The sequence below is a fragment of the Schistocerca piceifrons genome, chromosome 2 (genome assembly GCF_021461385.2).
Source record: "Schistocerca piceifrons isolate TAMUIC-IGC-003096 chromosome 2, iqSchPice1.1, whole genome shotgun sequence".
NCBI lineage: Eukaryota > Metazoa > Arthropoda > Insecta > Orthoptera > Acrididae > Schistocerca > Schistocerca piceifrons.
This window is the reverse complement of record NC_060139.1, coordinates 135,072,496-135,091,323: the sequence shown is the minus strand read 5'-3', so window position 1 is coordinate 135,091,323 and position 18,828 is coordinate 135,072,496. Positions and strand designations below refer to the sequence as shown.

The following is an 18,828-nucleotide window of genomic DNA, read 5'->3' as shown; positions in this document are numbered from 1 at the left end:
ACCGCACATTATCGACGAGGCAGTGGCTCATATCAGGCCACGACAGAGCTGCCGTTTATGTGACGAGAAACCGGAGTTCGAGCTATATTCAACAGATCACAGTCTATTGGAGACAGAAAAAGAAGAGGACATTACAATGACAGTAACTGTGTGCCACCACATGAGATATCCTTCCGGGTTCTCTGGTGATGATGGCCAAGATCCAAACAAGTGACTGAAGGTATATGAGCGTATAGCCAAATTTAACAAATGGGATGACACCATGTGTTTGGTTAACGTATTTTTCTATTTGGAGGGCACTGCCAAGCAATGGTATGAGAACAACGAGGAGAAGTTCACAAGCTGGGAAGTATTCCAGGTGGAACTGCGCAAGTATTTCGGCAACACACAACGACAGAAGTGGAAGACTGAAGATAAATTAAAGTGCAGGGCACAGTGTCCAGGAGAAATGACAGCATCCTACATTCAAGACATGTTGGAGCTGTGTAAAATAGTGGATCCTAGAATGGAGAAGATAAGGTTGCACATCTCATGAAGGGTGTTGCCGAGGACATCTACCAAGCCCTACTCCTGGAAGAGGTTTCGACAGCAGATGAATTCATAAAATGGTCCCAGTATATTGACACAATGCATCAAAAAAGAATTAAATGGAAGAAGTTTGAATGGCTTCCAAACATTGTATCAATCTCTGTGATGGAGGAAGAAACTGATTTCACAAGTGCTCTTTGTCAGATAGTGAGAGAGGAAGTTCAGAAGGCACTTGGATTGCACGGCGAGGAAAAAACCAAGACTCTTCAAGAGGTCATAAGGGAGGAAGTGGAACAGACATTGAACCCAATCTCTTGTCCTTCATTTCCATTTAAAAAAGTAAAAAAGTCGAGACCCAGGTGAAGTTATGTTCCTACAATGCCACATGAGGAACCAGTTTGGGCACCAAGGAAGACTGACAACTGGAGGGCCCAGGATAACCAACCAGTATGTTCCCACTGTGGATGGCCAGGACATGTGGTGCACTATTGTTGAGAAAGGCAGTGGATATTTGATGATGCCCACACCAGAAGGCAGCAGACCGATCTTAGCCAACGCCAACTCCGGGACGATGAAGACGAACAAGAACATGTGGGTGCAAGATGATGTAGGTTACCATCACCGCAAGCTAGCTGCTGGAGAGGATGCTCCCCAACACACTGATCAAGGTCTCCATCACCATTTATAAGCTCTAGCCAATCACCTAGCCACCGCAACCTGGAAAACTAAAGGGTGCGGCCTTCCTTGGAGGTGAGGCCACTGAAGAGAAAAATCCTCTGCCATCAATCACTACAAAAATAATAGGAAACTACGTCGATATCCTCTTGCATGGCCAACCAGCCCAAGCTCTTGTGGATTCTGGACCATCATATTCAGTCATTTCGGAGAAGTGCTGTCACCAGTTGCAGAATACTGTATTCATCGACAACAAAACATCTCTGCTGAAGGTGGCTAATGGGAAATATGTAAAACCTACAGGAAGATGTGTCATTCGTGTGGGTATAAGTGGCCATACACAGCCTTAGAATTCATCGTCTTACAAAAGTGTGGTCATGATGTCATTCTCAGATGGGACTTTTTGAAAGCTTCTCAGGTTCTCAGGCAATTACAGATTGTGGTAGCTTGAAGATTATGCTAGAAGAGATGAGATACTGTGGACAGGAAGATGCACATCCGAGTGTGTGGAGATTGTGTGATCATTCCTGCAGTCAGCGCTAGAAAGGTAACAGTCATGTGTCAAGCCATGCATCAACCCATGGATCTTGTAGCGGAATGTAAGAGAAGCATACCACTGAAGAATAACTTGGTCATCCCAGCCTCTGTTGTCTTGTTTAAGAACAGATTTGGTGAATTGTGGATAGTTAACTGTCGCCAAGAAACGCAGATCCTTCCAAGACGCATGTGCGTAGCAAACGCTGAGCTGTTAATTGCAGAACAGCTGACCATCATAGAAACTTCCCATGCAGAGTCTGTGGGTGAATTTAGCGTTACCACTACGGGGGAAGATCTTCTAGCTTGACTCTCACCAGATCTCACTAAGGAACAACAGAAGAAGCTGCTTGCCACTCTTCAAGAGTTCTCTGAATGCTTCAATCCACAGGTGTAGAGCGAACTAGACAAATCAACGGTGAAGCACCAGATCAGCACTGGAGACCATCAAACAATAAGCCAGAGGGCATACCGTGTGTCAGCAACAGAACATCGAATAATTTGCGACGAGGGAGAGAAAGTGATGAAGAATAAAATCATTCAGCCTTTGCAATGACATCATTCAGCCTTTGCAGAGCCCATGGTTGTCACCAGTGGTTCTCATCAGGAAGAAGGATGGCAGCTGGTGCTTTTGTGTTGATTACAGGAAGCTTAATAAGATAATTAAAAAGGACGTTTACCCTCTTCCACAAATTGATGATACTCTAAAGTGTCTGAAGGGGGCTAAGTTTTTATCAACCATGGACATGTACTTGGGATACTGGCAGATCAAAGTAGATGAAGCTGGTCATGAGAGAACTACATTCATCAACTCTGAGGGCCTGTATGAGTTTAAGATAATGTCGTTTGGTTTGTGTAATGCACCAACAACTTTTGAACGGATGATGGATAATCTTCTAAGTCACCTGCAGTGGACGATGTGTCTTTCTTATTAAGATGACATTATAGTGTTCTCAGAGACATTTGATGAACACATAAAAAGACTGCGGGCCGTTTTTAAGTGTCTCCAACAAGCTGGACTGAAACTTAATCCAAAAAAGTGTCACTTTGAAGCAAAAGAAATCAAAATACGTGGACACCTTGTGTCAAACGAAGGTGTGCAGCCAGACCCAGAAAAGGTGAGATCTATAACGGAATTTCCTATTCCTAAAAATATTAGAGATGTGAGAAGCTTCCTTGGATTACGTTCTTATTACCATCATTTTATCAAAGACTTTTGTATCAAAGCCGGGCCACTCCACGAACTGTTAAAAGTCATTGCTAAATTTATCTGAGGTGGTGCTCAACAATATTCTCATGATGTGCTGCGAAAAGCTCTGATGACTGACCCTGTACTTGGTCTGTATGATGAGAGAGCACCTACAGAACTACACACAGATTCCAGTGGGTATGGGGTCGGCACTGTTCTGGTGCAGATTTTGGATGGAAAAGAGAAGTTTATAGCCTATGCTTCTAGGACACTTACAAAAGCTGAGAGAAACTACTCAGCTATACAAAGAGAGTGTCATGCTATGATCTGGGCCATGTGCAGATTTCGACAGTATCTCTATAGAAGGCCATTCACGGTTGCTACAGACCATCATTCATTTTGATGGTTGGCAGGTCGTAAGGATCCAACAGGACGACTCGCCAGGTGGGCACTATGTCTTCAAGAGTATGACATTACCATAGTGTTCAAAAGTGGAAGAAAACACCAAGATGCCGACTGTCTCTCAAGAAACCCTCTGCAAGACCATCAAGACTTTGATGAAGATAGTGACTGTCTCGCTGCACTCCAGGATCTCTCTGCTGCGCAGAAGAAGGATGGCAAGATACCTCAAATTATGCTTGCCTTAAATCAGTCAGAGGATGTGAAAGCACAATTTAAGGTAGTTATTGGATTACTTTGCAAGAAAAACTTTGATCCGTTTGGAAAGAGGTGGCTACCATCGATTCCTAAACACATGCACTTAGATGTTCTACAGAACTTCCATGACCCACCTGAGGCCGGACATTTAGGATTTATTAAGACATACGATAGGATCCGCAAGAGATTTTTCTGGCCAGGTTTATTTAGGAGTGTCCATCACTACGTGTCACACTGTCGAGAGTGCCAGAGGAGAAAGGCAGTTCCTCAGAAATCACCTGGCCGACTCATACCGATTCCACCAGCCAAAATGCCTTTCCAGCGTATTGGGATTGACCTCCTTGGATGATTTCCAATGTCTGCTAGTAGCAATAAATGGATTACTGTTTGCACTGATTATCTGACACGCTATGCCATTACAAAATCCATGAAAACAGCCGAAGCATTCAAGGTAGCCAAATTCATCGTAGAAGACATTGTATTTCAACACAGTAACCCAAGGTTGTTAATTATGGCTTGAGGGAAAGTTTTTCAATCGAATCTTGTGACAGAGATAAACCATTGGTGCAATATTACTCATCACATGACGACTGCCAACCATCCACAAACTAACGGGCTCACTGAACGCCTTAATAAGACCTTAGACGACATGCTATCAATGTTCGTCAGTGTTGAGCAGAGCAACTGGGATGAGGTGCTACCTTTCGTGATGTTTGCCTACAACACTGGCAAACAAGACACCACAGGATTTACGCCATTTTTCCTGATGCATGGGCGTGAGGCGATGACGACGATGGACACCATGTTTCCACTACATCCTGATGACATGGACAATGACTACATCAGCCAGGTGTTAACCAGAGCTGAGGAAGCTCAGCAATTAGCTTGACTCTGCATGCTGCAGGCTCAAGAAAACTTTCACCGAAGGTACGACGTGAGTCAGCGCCCTGTTGCCTACCAGCCAGGTGACCTTGTCTGGTCTCTCTGAGAAGCTCCTAAGGCGCTACTTTGGACCTTATAAGGTTGTAAGACGTTGTCTGATGTTACTTATGAAGTTGAAGATTTCGGCCCCAACACAAGACGACGAAAGATCAGAGATACAGTCCAAGTCCTTCAAATGAAGCCCTATGAGGATCCTGCAACCCAGGGCAAATTCAAAGCTCCAGCGACAGGGAATAAGCAGAAAGTTGACGAAGACTGTAACATCAAGGGAAGTTCTAAAAAATCACTGCCAGGGCGAGCATCAGTCATCGGGAGTCAGAGTATGCAGGACCAATGACTCGTACCTGGACTAGGAGGACATAACACCAAGATGCTGTTCTCTTAAGGAGGGAGCAATGTCACAGAAGAAGCTGGATACTAGACTGTTGCATGGAGGGTTGTGAGTTCAAAACTCACCTAAACTGCAAAATTTTAATTTCTATATTCGGTTCGAGTACATTCTACAAGTATCCACAAATGGCAAGAATCATTGTACTGGAATTTTCTGTAGCTGTATATATACCGCATGTGTTCTGGCTGGAGGCAGTTCGCTCCGTGCTCTTGTATGTGCAAGTGCTGAATAAACCTCCGTTAAGTGAAGTTAGTGTTCGTCATTCATCTACTTACACCTTCTTCTATGTGACAATATGCTAGAGAGATAGTGAAGATGATTTGTGTAGCCACCAGTTACAAAATTTGATACATGGGGTGGTCCATTGATCATGACCGGGCCAAATATCTCACGAAATAAGCATCACATGAAAAAACTACGAGGAACGAAACTTGTCTAGCTTAAAGGGGAAAACCAGATGGCACTATGGTTGGCCCGCTAGATGGCACTTCCGTAGGTCAAAAGGATATCAATTCCATTATTTTAAATAGTAACCCTCATTTTCTATTACATATTCGTGTAGTACATAAAGAAATATGAATGTTTTAGTTGGACCACTTTTTTCACTTTGTGATAGATGGCGCTGTAATAGTCACAAACATATGGCTCACAATTTTAGATGAACAGTTGGTAACACATAGGTTTTTTAAACTAAAATACAGAACGTAGGTACGTTGGAACATTTTATTTTGGTTGTTCCAATGTGATACATGTACCTTTGTAAACTTATCATATTTGAGAGCGCATGCTGTTACAGTGTGATTACCTGTAAATACCACATTAATGCAATAAATGCTCAAAATGGTGTCCGTCAACCTCAATGCATTTGGCAATATGTGTAACAACATTCCTCTCAACAGCGAGTAGTTCGTCTTCCATAATGTTCGCACATGCATTGACAATGCACTGATGCATGTTGTCAGGCGTTGTCGGTGGATCACGACAGCAAATATCCTTCAACTTTCCCCACAGAAATAAATCCGGGGACGTCAGATCCGGTGAACATGCGGGCCATGGTACGGTGCTTTGACGATCAATCCACCTGTCTTGAAATATGCTATTCAATACCGCTTCAACTGCACACGAGTTGTGTGCCGGACATCCATCATGTTGGAAGTACATCGCCATTCTATCATGCAGTGAAACATCTTGTAGAAACATCAGTAGAACATTATGCAGGAAATCAGCATACATTGCACAATTTAGATTGCCATCGATAAAATGGAGGCCAATTATCCTTCCTCCTGTAATGCCGCACCATACATTAACCGCCAAGGTCACTGATGTTCCACTTGTTGCAGCCATCGTGGATTTTCTGTTGCCCAGTAGTGCATATTATGCTGGTTTACGCTACCGCTGTTGGTGAATGATGCTTCATCGCTACATAGAACGCGTGAAAAAAATCTGTCATCATCCCGTAATTTCTCTTGTGCCCAGTGGCAGAACTGTACATGACATTCAAAGTCGTTACCATGCAATTCCTGGTGCATAGAACTATGGTACTGGTGCAGTCGATGTTGATGTAGCATTCTCAACACTGACATTTTTGAGATTCCCGATTCTCGCGCAATTTGTCTGTTACTGATGTGCGGATTAGCCACGACAGCAGCTAAAACACCTACTTGGGCATCATCATTTGTTGCAGGTCGTGGTTGACGTTTCACATGTGGCTGAACACTTCCTGTTTCCTTAAATAACGTAACTGTGGTGTCACCGCCAGACACCACACTTGCTAGGTGGTAGCTTAAATCGGCCGCGGTCCATTTAGTACATGTTGGACCCGCGTGTCGCCACTGTGTGATCGCAGACCGAGCGCCACCACAAGGCAGGTCTCGAGATATGGGATAGCACTCACCCCAGTTGTACGACGACTTTGCTAGCGACTATACTGACAAAGCCTTTCTCTCATTTGCCGAGAGACAGTTAGAATAGCCTTCAGCTAAGTCCATGGCTACAACCTAGCAAGGCGCCATTAGCCTTACATAGTTTGAGAGTTATCGTATGAAATGTCTCATCAAGAACGTTGTAAACCAACAAAGAATTAAAGTTAAGTATTCGAGGAGCTGCATACTTTTCTTATTAGCATTCAATAGTTATCCTGTTCCAGAATTCACGCCTGTCTGCGTTAGATAGCGTGCATTTCGGCCTCCTCGATCTACAAGGTGTTGGCACATTTACCAACACATCATTGGCGACGAGGGAAAAGTGTTCTTTCTGATTGCTTACATTTACTTGTGTCATGGCTTCGCCAGATGTACTGTCCGAATTTTATCGCTTGCAGAATCAGCAGACGCAGGCATTATTGGATGCCCTTGGACAGCTCGTCCAGGGTCAACGTGCCATTCAAACCGATGCGGCAGCCGCCGCTTCATCGCTGCCGCCGCCACAACATGCAGTTGCACCGCAGTTTCGCCAGTTTGACCAAACCCACGAGACCTGGACTGAATGGTCCCGCCAGCCTCATTTATTGTCGTGTGTCGGCGTGCAAACGTACCGTGTGATAGTGAAATTATTTCCCCGACGCGACGTAGCAACTCTGTCCTACGAAGAAATTTTGTCTGCTTTAGATGCCTATTTTAAAGAAACAGTCAATGTCGTTGCAAAAAGGTATACGTTCTTTCGTACAAAACGTACGGCCGGTCAAACTAATAGGGAGTGGGTAGCAACATTGCAAGGACTTACTAGGGACTGTGCATTTGAATGTGACTGTGGCCTTCCTTATTCAGATACAATGGTACGTGATGCAATTGCACAGAACGTTTCTGATGTTCGCATACGGGAGCAAATTTTGAAACTAGTTAATCCCTCCCTTCAACAAGTGATAGACATATTGGATAGACAAGACACACTTGATTGTGCTCAGGAATCTTTTGAAACTTCGCCAGCCGTGTGTAACATTGACCAGACCGCTGGGCGCGCTGCACGGCCCGGTAACCTGCCGCCGCGCTCTAAACCAGGTGTGCCGCGCCAGCACACAAATGCAGTGAAATTATGCCCGCGGTGTGCTACTAGACATTCGCATGAACATTGCCCGTCACGCCAAGCTATTTGCTTTTTCTGTAATAGGAAAGGACATGTTCAAAGTGTTTGCCAGAAAAAGCTCCGATCAGACAATCACAATCATTCCAGGCCCTTTGCTTCGCGCCGGAATCGAACCAAGGACACTCAGGCTCGTGAACCTTCGCCCATGGACATTCATGTCATTACTTCCACCCCGTCCAGTGCCACTTTCTCTAACAGCGACTGTGTTCGTCCCACAAAAAGTGTGCGTCGACGTCGCCGGAAATCACGTCAATTAGCAAGTGATGCTGTACCTGTATCAGTTCAAATTGCACAAAACAGTCACTCTTGTCGTCAGCAGGACAATAAACTTTTTGTAGATTTGGACTTTAATGGCAAGGTCATACCATTCCAGCTCGATACCGGAGCTGCAGTTTCACTGCTCAATCACGACATGTACAAACAACTGGGCAAACCTCCGTTGTGTGCTGCAAATGTTAAGCTAACTAAATATTCAGGACAGAAAATTCCTGTGATAGGACAGTGCACTCTTCTTGCAACATACAAGGGACAAACTAAACTTGTGTCATTTTACGTTCTTCGTTCTTCTACAGCAGTGAACTTGTTTGGCTTAGATTTATTTCAGTTGTTTAACAAGTCTATAGTAAATCAGGTCCTATCAGTGAATCAGACTGTGCCTTCAGACAGTGTTGCTCGGTTATGTGAAGAATTTGCAGACATTTTTGCACCGGGCCTAGGTTGCGCTAAAAACTAAGCACATTTGGAACTGAAAGTAAACGCGCATCCGAAATTTTTCAGAGCACGCAATGTTCCTCACGCATTGCGTGATGAGGTCGCAAGAACATTACACGATTTAGAATCACAAGGTGTAATTGAACGCGTGCAAGCTTCTCTCTGGGCCTCGCCCTTAGTAATTTTGCCAAAACCTTCAGGAAAACTGAGACTTTGTGTGGACTTCAAGGCAACAGTGAATCCACAACTCGTGATTGCAACTTTTCCCTTACCCCGCCCGGAAGATCTTTTTGATAAACTGTGCCCGGGTAAATACTTTTCCAAGTTGGACCTAGCAGATGCGTACTTGCAAATCCCAGTGGACGCCGAATCCCAGCGCGTCTTGGTGGTTAACACGCATCTTGGTTTGTACCGCTTCAAAAGACTGCCATTCGGGTGTGCATCCGCCCCTGCATTGTTTCAGCAATATTTACAAACTATTTGTGCATCGGTCCCTAATGCTGCGAACTATCTGGACGATTTTGTGATCTCCGGAAAGACGGCAGACGAGCATTTAGCACACTTCCAAACGTTATTTCAGGTATTGCGCCAACATGGTCTTCGCTTGCGGAAGGACAAATGTGTGTTTTTTGCTCGTGACTTACCGTACCTGGGCCATGTCATCAATGCCCAAGGCATACATCCGAGTCCAGAGCACCTCCGTGCCATTCAAGATTTGCCTTCGCCACAAAATATGAAACAGCTACAGAGTGTGTTGGGTAAAATTAACTATTATCATCGCTTTCTGCGCAATGCCTCTTCTATTTCAGCTCCGCTTCATAGCTTACGCCGTAAGGGTGTTCCGTTCGTCTGGACGACGGAATGCGAACGTGCCTTTCGCCAGTTGAAATCGGCGTTGCTTTCAAATACTTGCCTTACGCCATTCGATCCCCAGAAACCCCTTTTGTTAATGGTAGATGCATCGGATTTCGGGATCAGTGCTGTGCTTGCACACAAAGTTGGCTCGCATGATCGCCCTATTGCCTTTGCGTCCAAATTGCTCTCATCTGCGCAAAGAAATTATTCACAGATAGAGAAAGAAGCTTTGGCTCTCGTGTTTGGTGTTACTAAGTTCCATGATTTCTTGTATGGTCGTCACTTTACCATCATCACAGACCACAAACCTTTGACGTCGCTTTTTCATCCGAACAAGCCTGTACCTCCGCGTACAGCGCAGACATTCATTCGCTGGTCTATTTTCCTCTCGCAGTACCGCTACGATATCTTGTATCGGTCCTCTGCTAAGCACGGAAACGCCGATGCGTTGTCCCGTTTGCCTGTTGCTGAGGACAAAGCATTCGATTCTTCCGAACTTGCTTGCATGTTCATTGATTCGTAAACCGATGAAGTGGTCGAATCGTTTCCGATTGATTTTCGTCGTGTCGCTACAGCCACAGCTGCTGACCCTGTCCTTGCTACCGTTTTGCGTTTTGTTGCTACGCAATGGCCTTTGTCAAAGTCTCGGATTGCGGATCCGTTGGTTCGCCGATTTTTTGCTCACAAGGAGAGACTTTTTGTTCGACGTGGTGTTTTGTTGTTGCGTTCTGATAATGATCAGTCCAGAGTCGTGGTCCCACGTTCGTTACAGTCCTCTGTTTTACGGCTTCTTCACCAAGGACATTGGGGTATAGTGCGAACGAAACAACTTGCTCGTCAGCACTGTACTTGGTTCGGAATCGATGCTGCAATTACGAATATGTGTTCTTCTTGCATGGCGTGTGCCGAACAACAATCCGCACCGCCGCGGAAAGTTTTTGCATGGCCAAAAACCACTTCCCCTTGGCAACGCTTGCACATCGATTTTGCTGGTCCATTCTGGAATGCTCGATGGTTGGTTGTGGTAGATGCCTTCAGTAATTTTCCTTTTGTTGTCCGGATGTCTTCCACGACGTCCTCTGCCACCATACAAGCGTTGTCTGGTATCTTTTGCATTGAAGGTCTTCCGCAGACTATTGTTTCCGACAATGGCCCACAATTCATGTCCGCAGAATTTCAGTCATTCTGCCAGGCCAATGGTATCCAACATCTGACATCCGCGCCGTTTTCACCTCAATCAAACGGTGCCGCTGAACGATTGGTCCGGACTTTCAAGTCACAGATGTTGAAGTTGAAAGAGTCGCATTCTCGGGAGGACGCGTTGTTGCTCTTTTTGTCATCGTATCGCTCTCAGCCCCGAGATGGTCGCTCGCCGGCTGAGTTGCTCCACGGTCATCCTCATCGGACCTCGATGTCTTTGCTGCACCCGCCGCATCAGGTTCCTGTGCAGTGGCAGACTTCTGTTTTTGCTCCAGGCGACGTTGTATTTTATCGCAACTATCGAGGTTCACGGCGTTGGATCGCAGGGCGCATTCTTCGCTGCCTCGGCCGCGCGATGCATTTGGTTTTGGGGGCCTCTGGTGAGGTGCGTCAGCATCTCAATCAGCTGCGCCTCTGTCGTCGCACGGGTTCTGCTGCTCCCCGTCTGCTTTCAGCGACGGTGCCATCCGGTCAGCGCCCTGGGGACCCACCTACTGGCACGCCTCATCCCCAGGTGTTACCGACGATGCCTTCCATTTTGCCCCATGGCGACGCGCCACCGCAGCCGCCGCCGCCGCCTGTTCTCCAGCCGGCGCCGCCCGCAGTGGACGCTTCGCTGCAGCCGCCAAGCGCCTCCCTGGGTCCCGCGCCGCCGATCGCTTCCCGTGACCAGCTGTCCTCCACCATGGAACTCTTGCCCGCTCCGGACCACATGACGTCATCGCGCGTCGGGTACCCCGACGCAATGGAGGTCGACCCTTCGGCCCCTCCTGTCTCTTTACGGGCGCATACACCGCATGTTGACGTGCACCCTGGACTAGGTTTTCAGGCGTTTCCTAGCTCCCCTCGGACCGAATGGCCGGGTGCGGGTGGCACGGCCTCGCCTGTTGTTAGGCTCCCCACCTCATCGCATACGTCAACATGGGGTCCTCCCCACAGCGGGCGGAAGCCTTATAACACGACCTTTCGCCGATTTGCGGGGGAGGAATGTGGTGTCACCGCCAGACACCACACTTGCTAGGTGGTAGCTTAAATCGGCCGTGGTCCATTTAGTACATGTCGGACCCGCGTGTCGCCACTGTGTGATCGCAGACCGAGCGCCACCACAAGGCAGGTCTCGAGATACGGATAACACTCGCCCCAGTTGTACGACGACTTTGCTAGCGACTATACTGACGAAGCCTTTCTCTCATTTGCCGAGAGACAGTTAGAATAGCCTTCAGCTAAGTCCATGGCTACAACCTAGCAAGGCGCCATTAGCCTTACATAGTTTGAGAGTTATCGTATGAAATGTCTCATCAAGAACGTTGTAAACCAACAAAGAATTAAAGTTAAGTATTCGAGGAGCTGCATACTTTTCTTATTAGCATTCAATAGTTATCCTGTTCCAGAATTCACGCCCGTCTGCGTTAGATAGCGTGCATTTCGGCCTCCTCGATCTACAAGGTGTTGGCACATTTACCAACACATCAGTAACTATCTGGCGAACGGTCCTAACACTTGGATGATGTCATCCAGGATACCGAGCAGCATACATAGCACATGCCCGTTGGGCATTTTGATCACAATAGTAATACATCAACACAATATCGACCTTTTCCGCAATTGGTAAATGGTTCATTTTAACATGGGTAATGTATCATGAAGCAAATACCATCTGCACTGGCGGAATGTTACGTGATACCACGTACTTATACGTTTGTGACTATTACAGCACCATCTATCACACAGCGAAAAAAGTGGTCCAACTAAAACATTCATATTTCTTTATGTACTACACAACTATGTAATAAAAAATGGGGGTTCCTATTTTAAAAAATGCAGTTGATATCCGTTTGACCTATGGCAGCGCCATCTAGCAGGCCAACCATAGCGCCATCTGGTTTCCCCCTACAAGCTAGATGAGTTTTGTTTTTTGTAGTTTTTTCATTTGATGCTTATTTCATGAGATATTTGGCCCGGTCACTATCAATGGACCACCCTGTATACCCTAATTAAAATTACTTTGTGACCTACATTTCAGCGAACTGAGTGGTAGGGGCCAGTTGCCATCCACCCATGGTCTTTCTCAAGTGCCATGGGCTTGCTGTGTTGCCCGTTTTGCAGGCACATGCAGAGCCTTGTGAAGCATGGCTGGCTGCAGCCTGCACGCTGGAAAAACTGCCCCTGCCACTACAGTCTGTCAGTCACAAAGTAATTTTGACTGGAGTGTAGAAAGTTTGCACACTATACACCATACACATGTAATTACGGTGACCACAAGCCAAGGATCATTTCTGTGCAGATGCACACATATGCTTGAACTCATGTGAGAATAGGCCTTGCCACAAGCATTAAGATTAATGAGCAGACAGCACTACTTTCATAGTGTGTGGAGTAAGTCGAGAATGTGGGTCTGCTGGGGAGCATGCTTGGGATAAGTCAGTGCAGCTGCGCTAATTCCTGTGTCCTCAGTGGCTTAGGGGTTAGAGCGCCTGCCTTGTAAGCAGGAGATCCCAGGTTCGAATCCTGGTTGGCCACACATTTTCAACTCTCTCAATGCCCCATACACAGCTGATGTTTGTAATTTCATTCTTCATAGCTGTCACGATCCATCATGGTGACTATTCTTTCAGACATGTCTGAAAGAACGAACAGACACCCAACACATACACATATAAATGAATAATCTTTATACAATATAGTAACAGGAAATGAAACTTGATAAGATTCACATGAGTCAGAAATTAAGCACCAATCAACTGTGTGGGAGTTACAGGATGAAGCAAAATCAACCAGTGGTTCCTATGCAAAGTCATTCCATGAAAATTATCACTTGTTGCTTCAGTTACACCGGAAATGTCACGATCGCTATTTTAGGGAATCAAAAGAACAGTCACAGCTCAATGCTATACAACAATTTGTTTGCCAAAACAAGAAAACCATTGAATTAATGTCGCATTGCCTGAATTCACCTGATTTGTCTAACTACTTTTTTGTTTCCTTGTGAAAAAGAACATTGAGAACAATTTCATTACCTCTAGAAGCCACTGAATCCTCCTTATGTCGCGTTTTTGAGGTACCAACATCTATGTGGAAAAATATTTCCAGAAATGGTTCAAACAGAGACAAAAATGTACAGATTTTAAAGGCAAATATTTTCACAAGCAACAAAATGATTTGTCACTACCTTGTCAAAAATAGACATTGTAAGGATTGTGGCTGTAGTAGAATTATAATATTTATAATTTGAAAGAGCAACCAGCCACTAAGTATTTTTTCTAATGTATTTAAATCAAGCCATCCTTTATCTGTCTTCTCCATGAGAGATTTGTTAACAGTTAGTTTACCGTTGATATGCTTGAGAGTTATGTTTTCACAAATTCCGTTATTTGCTGAAAGCTTCTGTTTAGTTATGAGTTTGTCAGCTTTATATGCCAAGTTGATTTTTTCCATTAGAATCTAGCTTGGCAAAATCATATGTAAGTCTTGTAGCTGCTATTATGTCTTTTGTGCTCTTGCAGTTGAGATTTAAAGCAATAAGATGCTTGAAGCCTTTGTTTAGAAGCTTCAGTTCACCAGAACTGAAAGAGGTATCAGGTGAGTTTAATGCTCTTGACAGAATTTGTGCTGTTGCTGCTGTGCATATATTTGAAGTTCATTTACTTTTAGTTTAATGAGAGATCCCAAATTCTTCTTATGCCTAAGAGGTAAGAGATATTTTCTAATTTAGATGCATCTTGCACATTGATTCATTAACCTTTGTACCAAAAACTGTTTATCTTTCACTGTTTTTGAAAAAAACTCAAAAGGAGATCCTCACTCATAACAACGAGTTATTAATAGCATCTGCATCAAAAGGGTGCGTTAGACTATGTTATTTCTTATTAGGTGTCACATTTTAAATCTACAGGATGTCATTCTTGTGTAAATTTTAGGTTGATAGCAAATAATGTTTTATCATAATAACATACCTTCGTAACATATACTGTGTGAGCATTTTTAATAAATTTCTCCATTATTACCTTGTTTACATTAATATATACTATAAAAGAAATGAAAAATGTTAAAGAACATATTCTAAGAGAATAGTTCTGCTACTACTTTGCAAAATATGGTTAATCCAATGGAAGTAAAGCAAATTTAATGAGACAGAAGGTTAATTCTATGTTGCACTTGTGCAGAACCATCTTCTGAAACTTTCATTTCAGAATAAGAATTGAGTATGATGTAAAAACTTTTAGGGCCTAAATACCCCCTCCACCAAATGCTAGAAACTAGATTTTTAGAATGTGGATGCTTGATAATCTAAAATGCGCTGCACACGTCATGAAAAGTAACAGTAAATTAATGAAGGAAAGTTGCTACTCACCATATAGCAGAGATGCTGAGTTGCAGATAGGCACAACAAAAAGACTCTCACAATTGTAGCTTCTGGCCATTAAGGCCTTCGTCAACCTTAATGGCTGGAAGTTATAATTGCGAGAGTCTTTTTTTTTGTGCCTATTTGCATCTCTGCATCTCCACTATATGGTGAGTAGCAACTTTCCTTCACATCCATCCTGGATTTTCCATTGTTTGTTTGAGTAAATTAATGAAGTAAGTTACAATCAATCAACTAATCAGTTCATTCATATCACAAAGACTGCACTCTAAATGTTGTGGTTCACATTATAATGCAAACCGTATTGTATTCTGGGTAAAATCTCCACCTAGCTGAGACATTGCCTTCGCTTAGCTCAGAGCCAGGAGAGAAATGAGCAGTGCAAAGCCATCAGGCATATATCCACCTCTCTTTCAAAATTAATCTCCTTTTAAATCTTGGCAGTGTCTACAAATTGCAAAGTTATATGTTCGTTGAAAGTGACATGCCTAAACTCAGCAAAAAATTGAATACCCATACTCATACTCACAGCACAAGAAATAAAATAAATCTTCACATTCATACACCACAGACCTCTACTGTCATCACATAATAGCATAAAAGAAATCAACATTTTAAAACTAGAGGCTGTTTCATTTGTTCTGTAATGTGTTTAGTGTAGTCCTTGCATTTGTCTTTGATGTATTTTAGTATTTGATTTTTGACAGTCACTTCACCGTTGTGATGTTATAATCTACAGGTGTTTTATTTTAAAGCCTCATAAACCAAGGAAGGATCACAAACTTAACACATGAAAAACAATCTAAATATGATATGGAAATAATTTACAAACCATATAATTCACTGAACACAACAAACAAGCACTTACTGGCATCAATTTTCATAATGAAAGTAGGTTTTTCAATTACTACATCACAGTCATCATCAGTGATTGGTCTCCTGGGCAATTCAGTGAAGTAGCGAATTTCAGGACCCCACGATTGCAAAGGACTTATATGATCACATTCAGCTTGCAGCCTCTCATTATGTAACCTGAGGACATACAATAGTTTCAGAACGCTTCTATCAAATGAAATGATTCAGTATGGTTATAAACAATATTATTAATGCTACTGTTCTACCATTGTTTATTGTATTATACAAGAGTAGTTCAAAAATATGTTCAGAAGCAATGAACATATTTAGAAATTTTTGAGCCTACAGTTGAGGGCCGTTTGTCTACAGCATTACATTTAACATAATTACAAGCATCTTCATCACAGATAGGCTCAAGTAAGTGCCTTCTGCAGTGCATACACGCTTCGTAAGAGCTTCTACCACAATGGCTCACATATGAGCTACAGACATAGACAAAATATGTGTTTAGGATAGTCATTCACAGTGAATGGATATGAGGTAAGTGTGATACAGAAATGAGTTGGAAGGTAGCAGGTTGAAGTTAATGCCTATACATGATCTCAGAACTTCATGTTATGATGTCACCATTAACTCAGAGGCAGAGACTTGAGCTATGTTTAGATTGGTGCCTTTGGATCGCACCCACATTAGGTGCCAGTGGCGGGTACACTGGGCACACTGTCTAGCAAGACCAAAGCAAGAAATGTACAATCACTGGTAACTGACTTCAAAGTAATGCATGGCTCACCAGCATGTCACTTGCTACCTGTCTATTGGTACTACGGGCTTGGCTCACAACAAATTTGGCTTATTTCTATTTTTGCTTGTTCTACCGATATACTTTGGCACCCTTCTTGCTGACTGAAATGCCTCCAGCTCTGGCTTCTCATGCTACCATGGTTTCACTACTTCAGCTTGTGATTTTTGCAGCTTTGCTGCTCTATGCAAGTCACCAGAGATACGTATTTTTATCGTGACTAATAGAAACATTGTCTATGAGGAATGTTCTCAATGTACAGTTTTCATTATTATGGATCCAAAATTTCTCATACTGTAGAAGCAACCATTGGAACAGCAGCAGTGGTTATAATTACTGCAATGACAACAATGATAACAATAGACAGACAGACAGTGGAAATGACATAACTGCAACCACTGCCCTTGCTGACTTGTGTGAGGCCTTGCATTGTCATGGAGAGGCAACAATTCATTTGCATTTTTCTGACAATGAACATACTGAAGTCATTTCGTCAGCTTCCTGAGGGTAGCACAATACACTTTCAAGTTGATAGTTGCACCATGAGGGAGGACATCAAACAGAATAATCTCTTCAGAGTCCCAGAAGAATGAGTGAGTCTTCGTGTTTCAGCATTACAGGAGCCACAGCTGTGTATGCTAGACAGCATCTGGGAGATTGGACAGGTTCATGTGACCTTGTTGCAGTGACATGTCTCGTCCAATGACTCATCGTGCTTCTATTCACTGCCAACGCTCCACAGACATTCTGCATGTACCTACAAACATCTGTGATGTTCTAGTTTTACGCCAAAAGAAACACAATAACAGCTCTCTGCTTTGAAAGCATCCTCCATTAAAGATGCCATTTTGAAGGCTACATATAGTGCCCCCACCTATCATAACACATGAAACTATAGGGACTGAAGCAGGAATAGTCCACAATGTCCCACAACAAATTCCACATTTTTTCAACCAAAACTGGCCGAGAAAAAAATGTTACATTACTTATTGAATGCCACTCATAATTCTAGAGGTTACTGTCATGTTGGTACTGCAGAAACAAGTTATGGCTAAATTCTTGGCATTTTGGGACCAGTCACTTGAAGAACTATTACATGTAGTCCAAGCATTTGAAATAACTGCTTCCACTCAGCAAATATTTGGAAACAATGTTCAGATCTGTAGAGTGTTTAATATTGTTGAACAGCTGAGGACATAAAGTCTTTGTCATCATCCTCAGATTCTTTAGTCCCTCAGTATAGCATAAAGAAGTCAATAATTTGCCCATCAGTACTCTGGTAAAAGCTACAATACAAGAGCATATAGTAAACTGTCTGTCACTTGCTATCTCGTAGCTGCTCTTTCACAGCCCCATAGTGTTAAATTGCATAAATCATGCCCTGTCTGTTATGAAAAACATGCTACCAGTCCATATTACAACTTGTGCAATGCATGCCAAAAATCACTCCACCCAACTGCATGTGCCTCAGCAAGTGACCACCAACAACCACATGGCATACTGAGCCTTCACACAAATAGCAACAGCACACAGAACTCTAATTTTCTGATGATCCACGCAGTCATCAATAAACAGCAGATCAAATTGCAAGTGGACACAAGAGCAGCAGTGTCATTATTTTGCTGGTACACATACCAGTGCATTGGCACCCATCAGTTCCAGTAAAGAGAGGCAAGTGGTACCCTCCAGTGATAACTAAGAGGACAAATTAAGGTCCCAGTGATGCACAAGCAAGTTGCTCATACACCAACATTGCTAATAGGCAGTTTGTCGGCAGAAATTAGCATATCTGAACTAGACATTTTCACTCTATTTGAGTTAGAAATTGACAAACAAGTAATGCACTTGTCATAAGAAGTTGCATTAACCCACTCTAGGTTGCCCAAAAGATTTTAAGATGTACATAACATTAAAACCTTCAGTGCAACCACACTTCTGTAGAGCATTCTTGACTTCAATAGCTAAGTGTCAAGCCATTCAAATGAAGCTACAAATATTGCAGGAATTTGAGAGCATCAAACCTATATCAATTATCCAGCGGACAGCAT

General features: G+C 43.5%; 1 protein-coding gene and 1 non-coding gene across 3 annotated transcripts in view; one reads left to right on the top strand and one right to left on the bottom strand.

Moving 5' to 3' along the window:
- Nucleotides 1-18,828, bottom strand: part of LOC124777973 (EGF domain-specific O-linked N-acetylglucosamine transferase) — a 164,025-nt gene that overhangs the window by 93,649 nt on the left and 51,548 nt on the right. For both annotated transcript variants that reach the window (XM_047253534.1, XM_047253533.1), the window contains exon 5: nt 15,995-16,158. In XM_047253534.1, coding sequence (XP_047109490.1) covers nt 15,995-16,158 — 164 coding nt within the window. The remainder of the gene's footprint in view (nt 1-15,994; nt 16,159-18,828) is intronic.
- On the top strand, nt 13,208-13,284 carry Trnat-ugu. The gene has a single exon. It is a non-coding gene; the product is annotated as a tRNA-Thr (tRNA).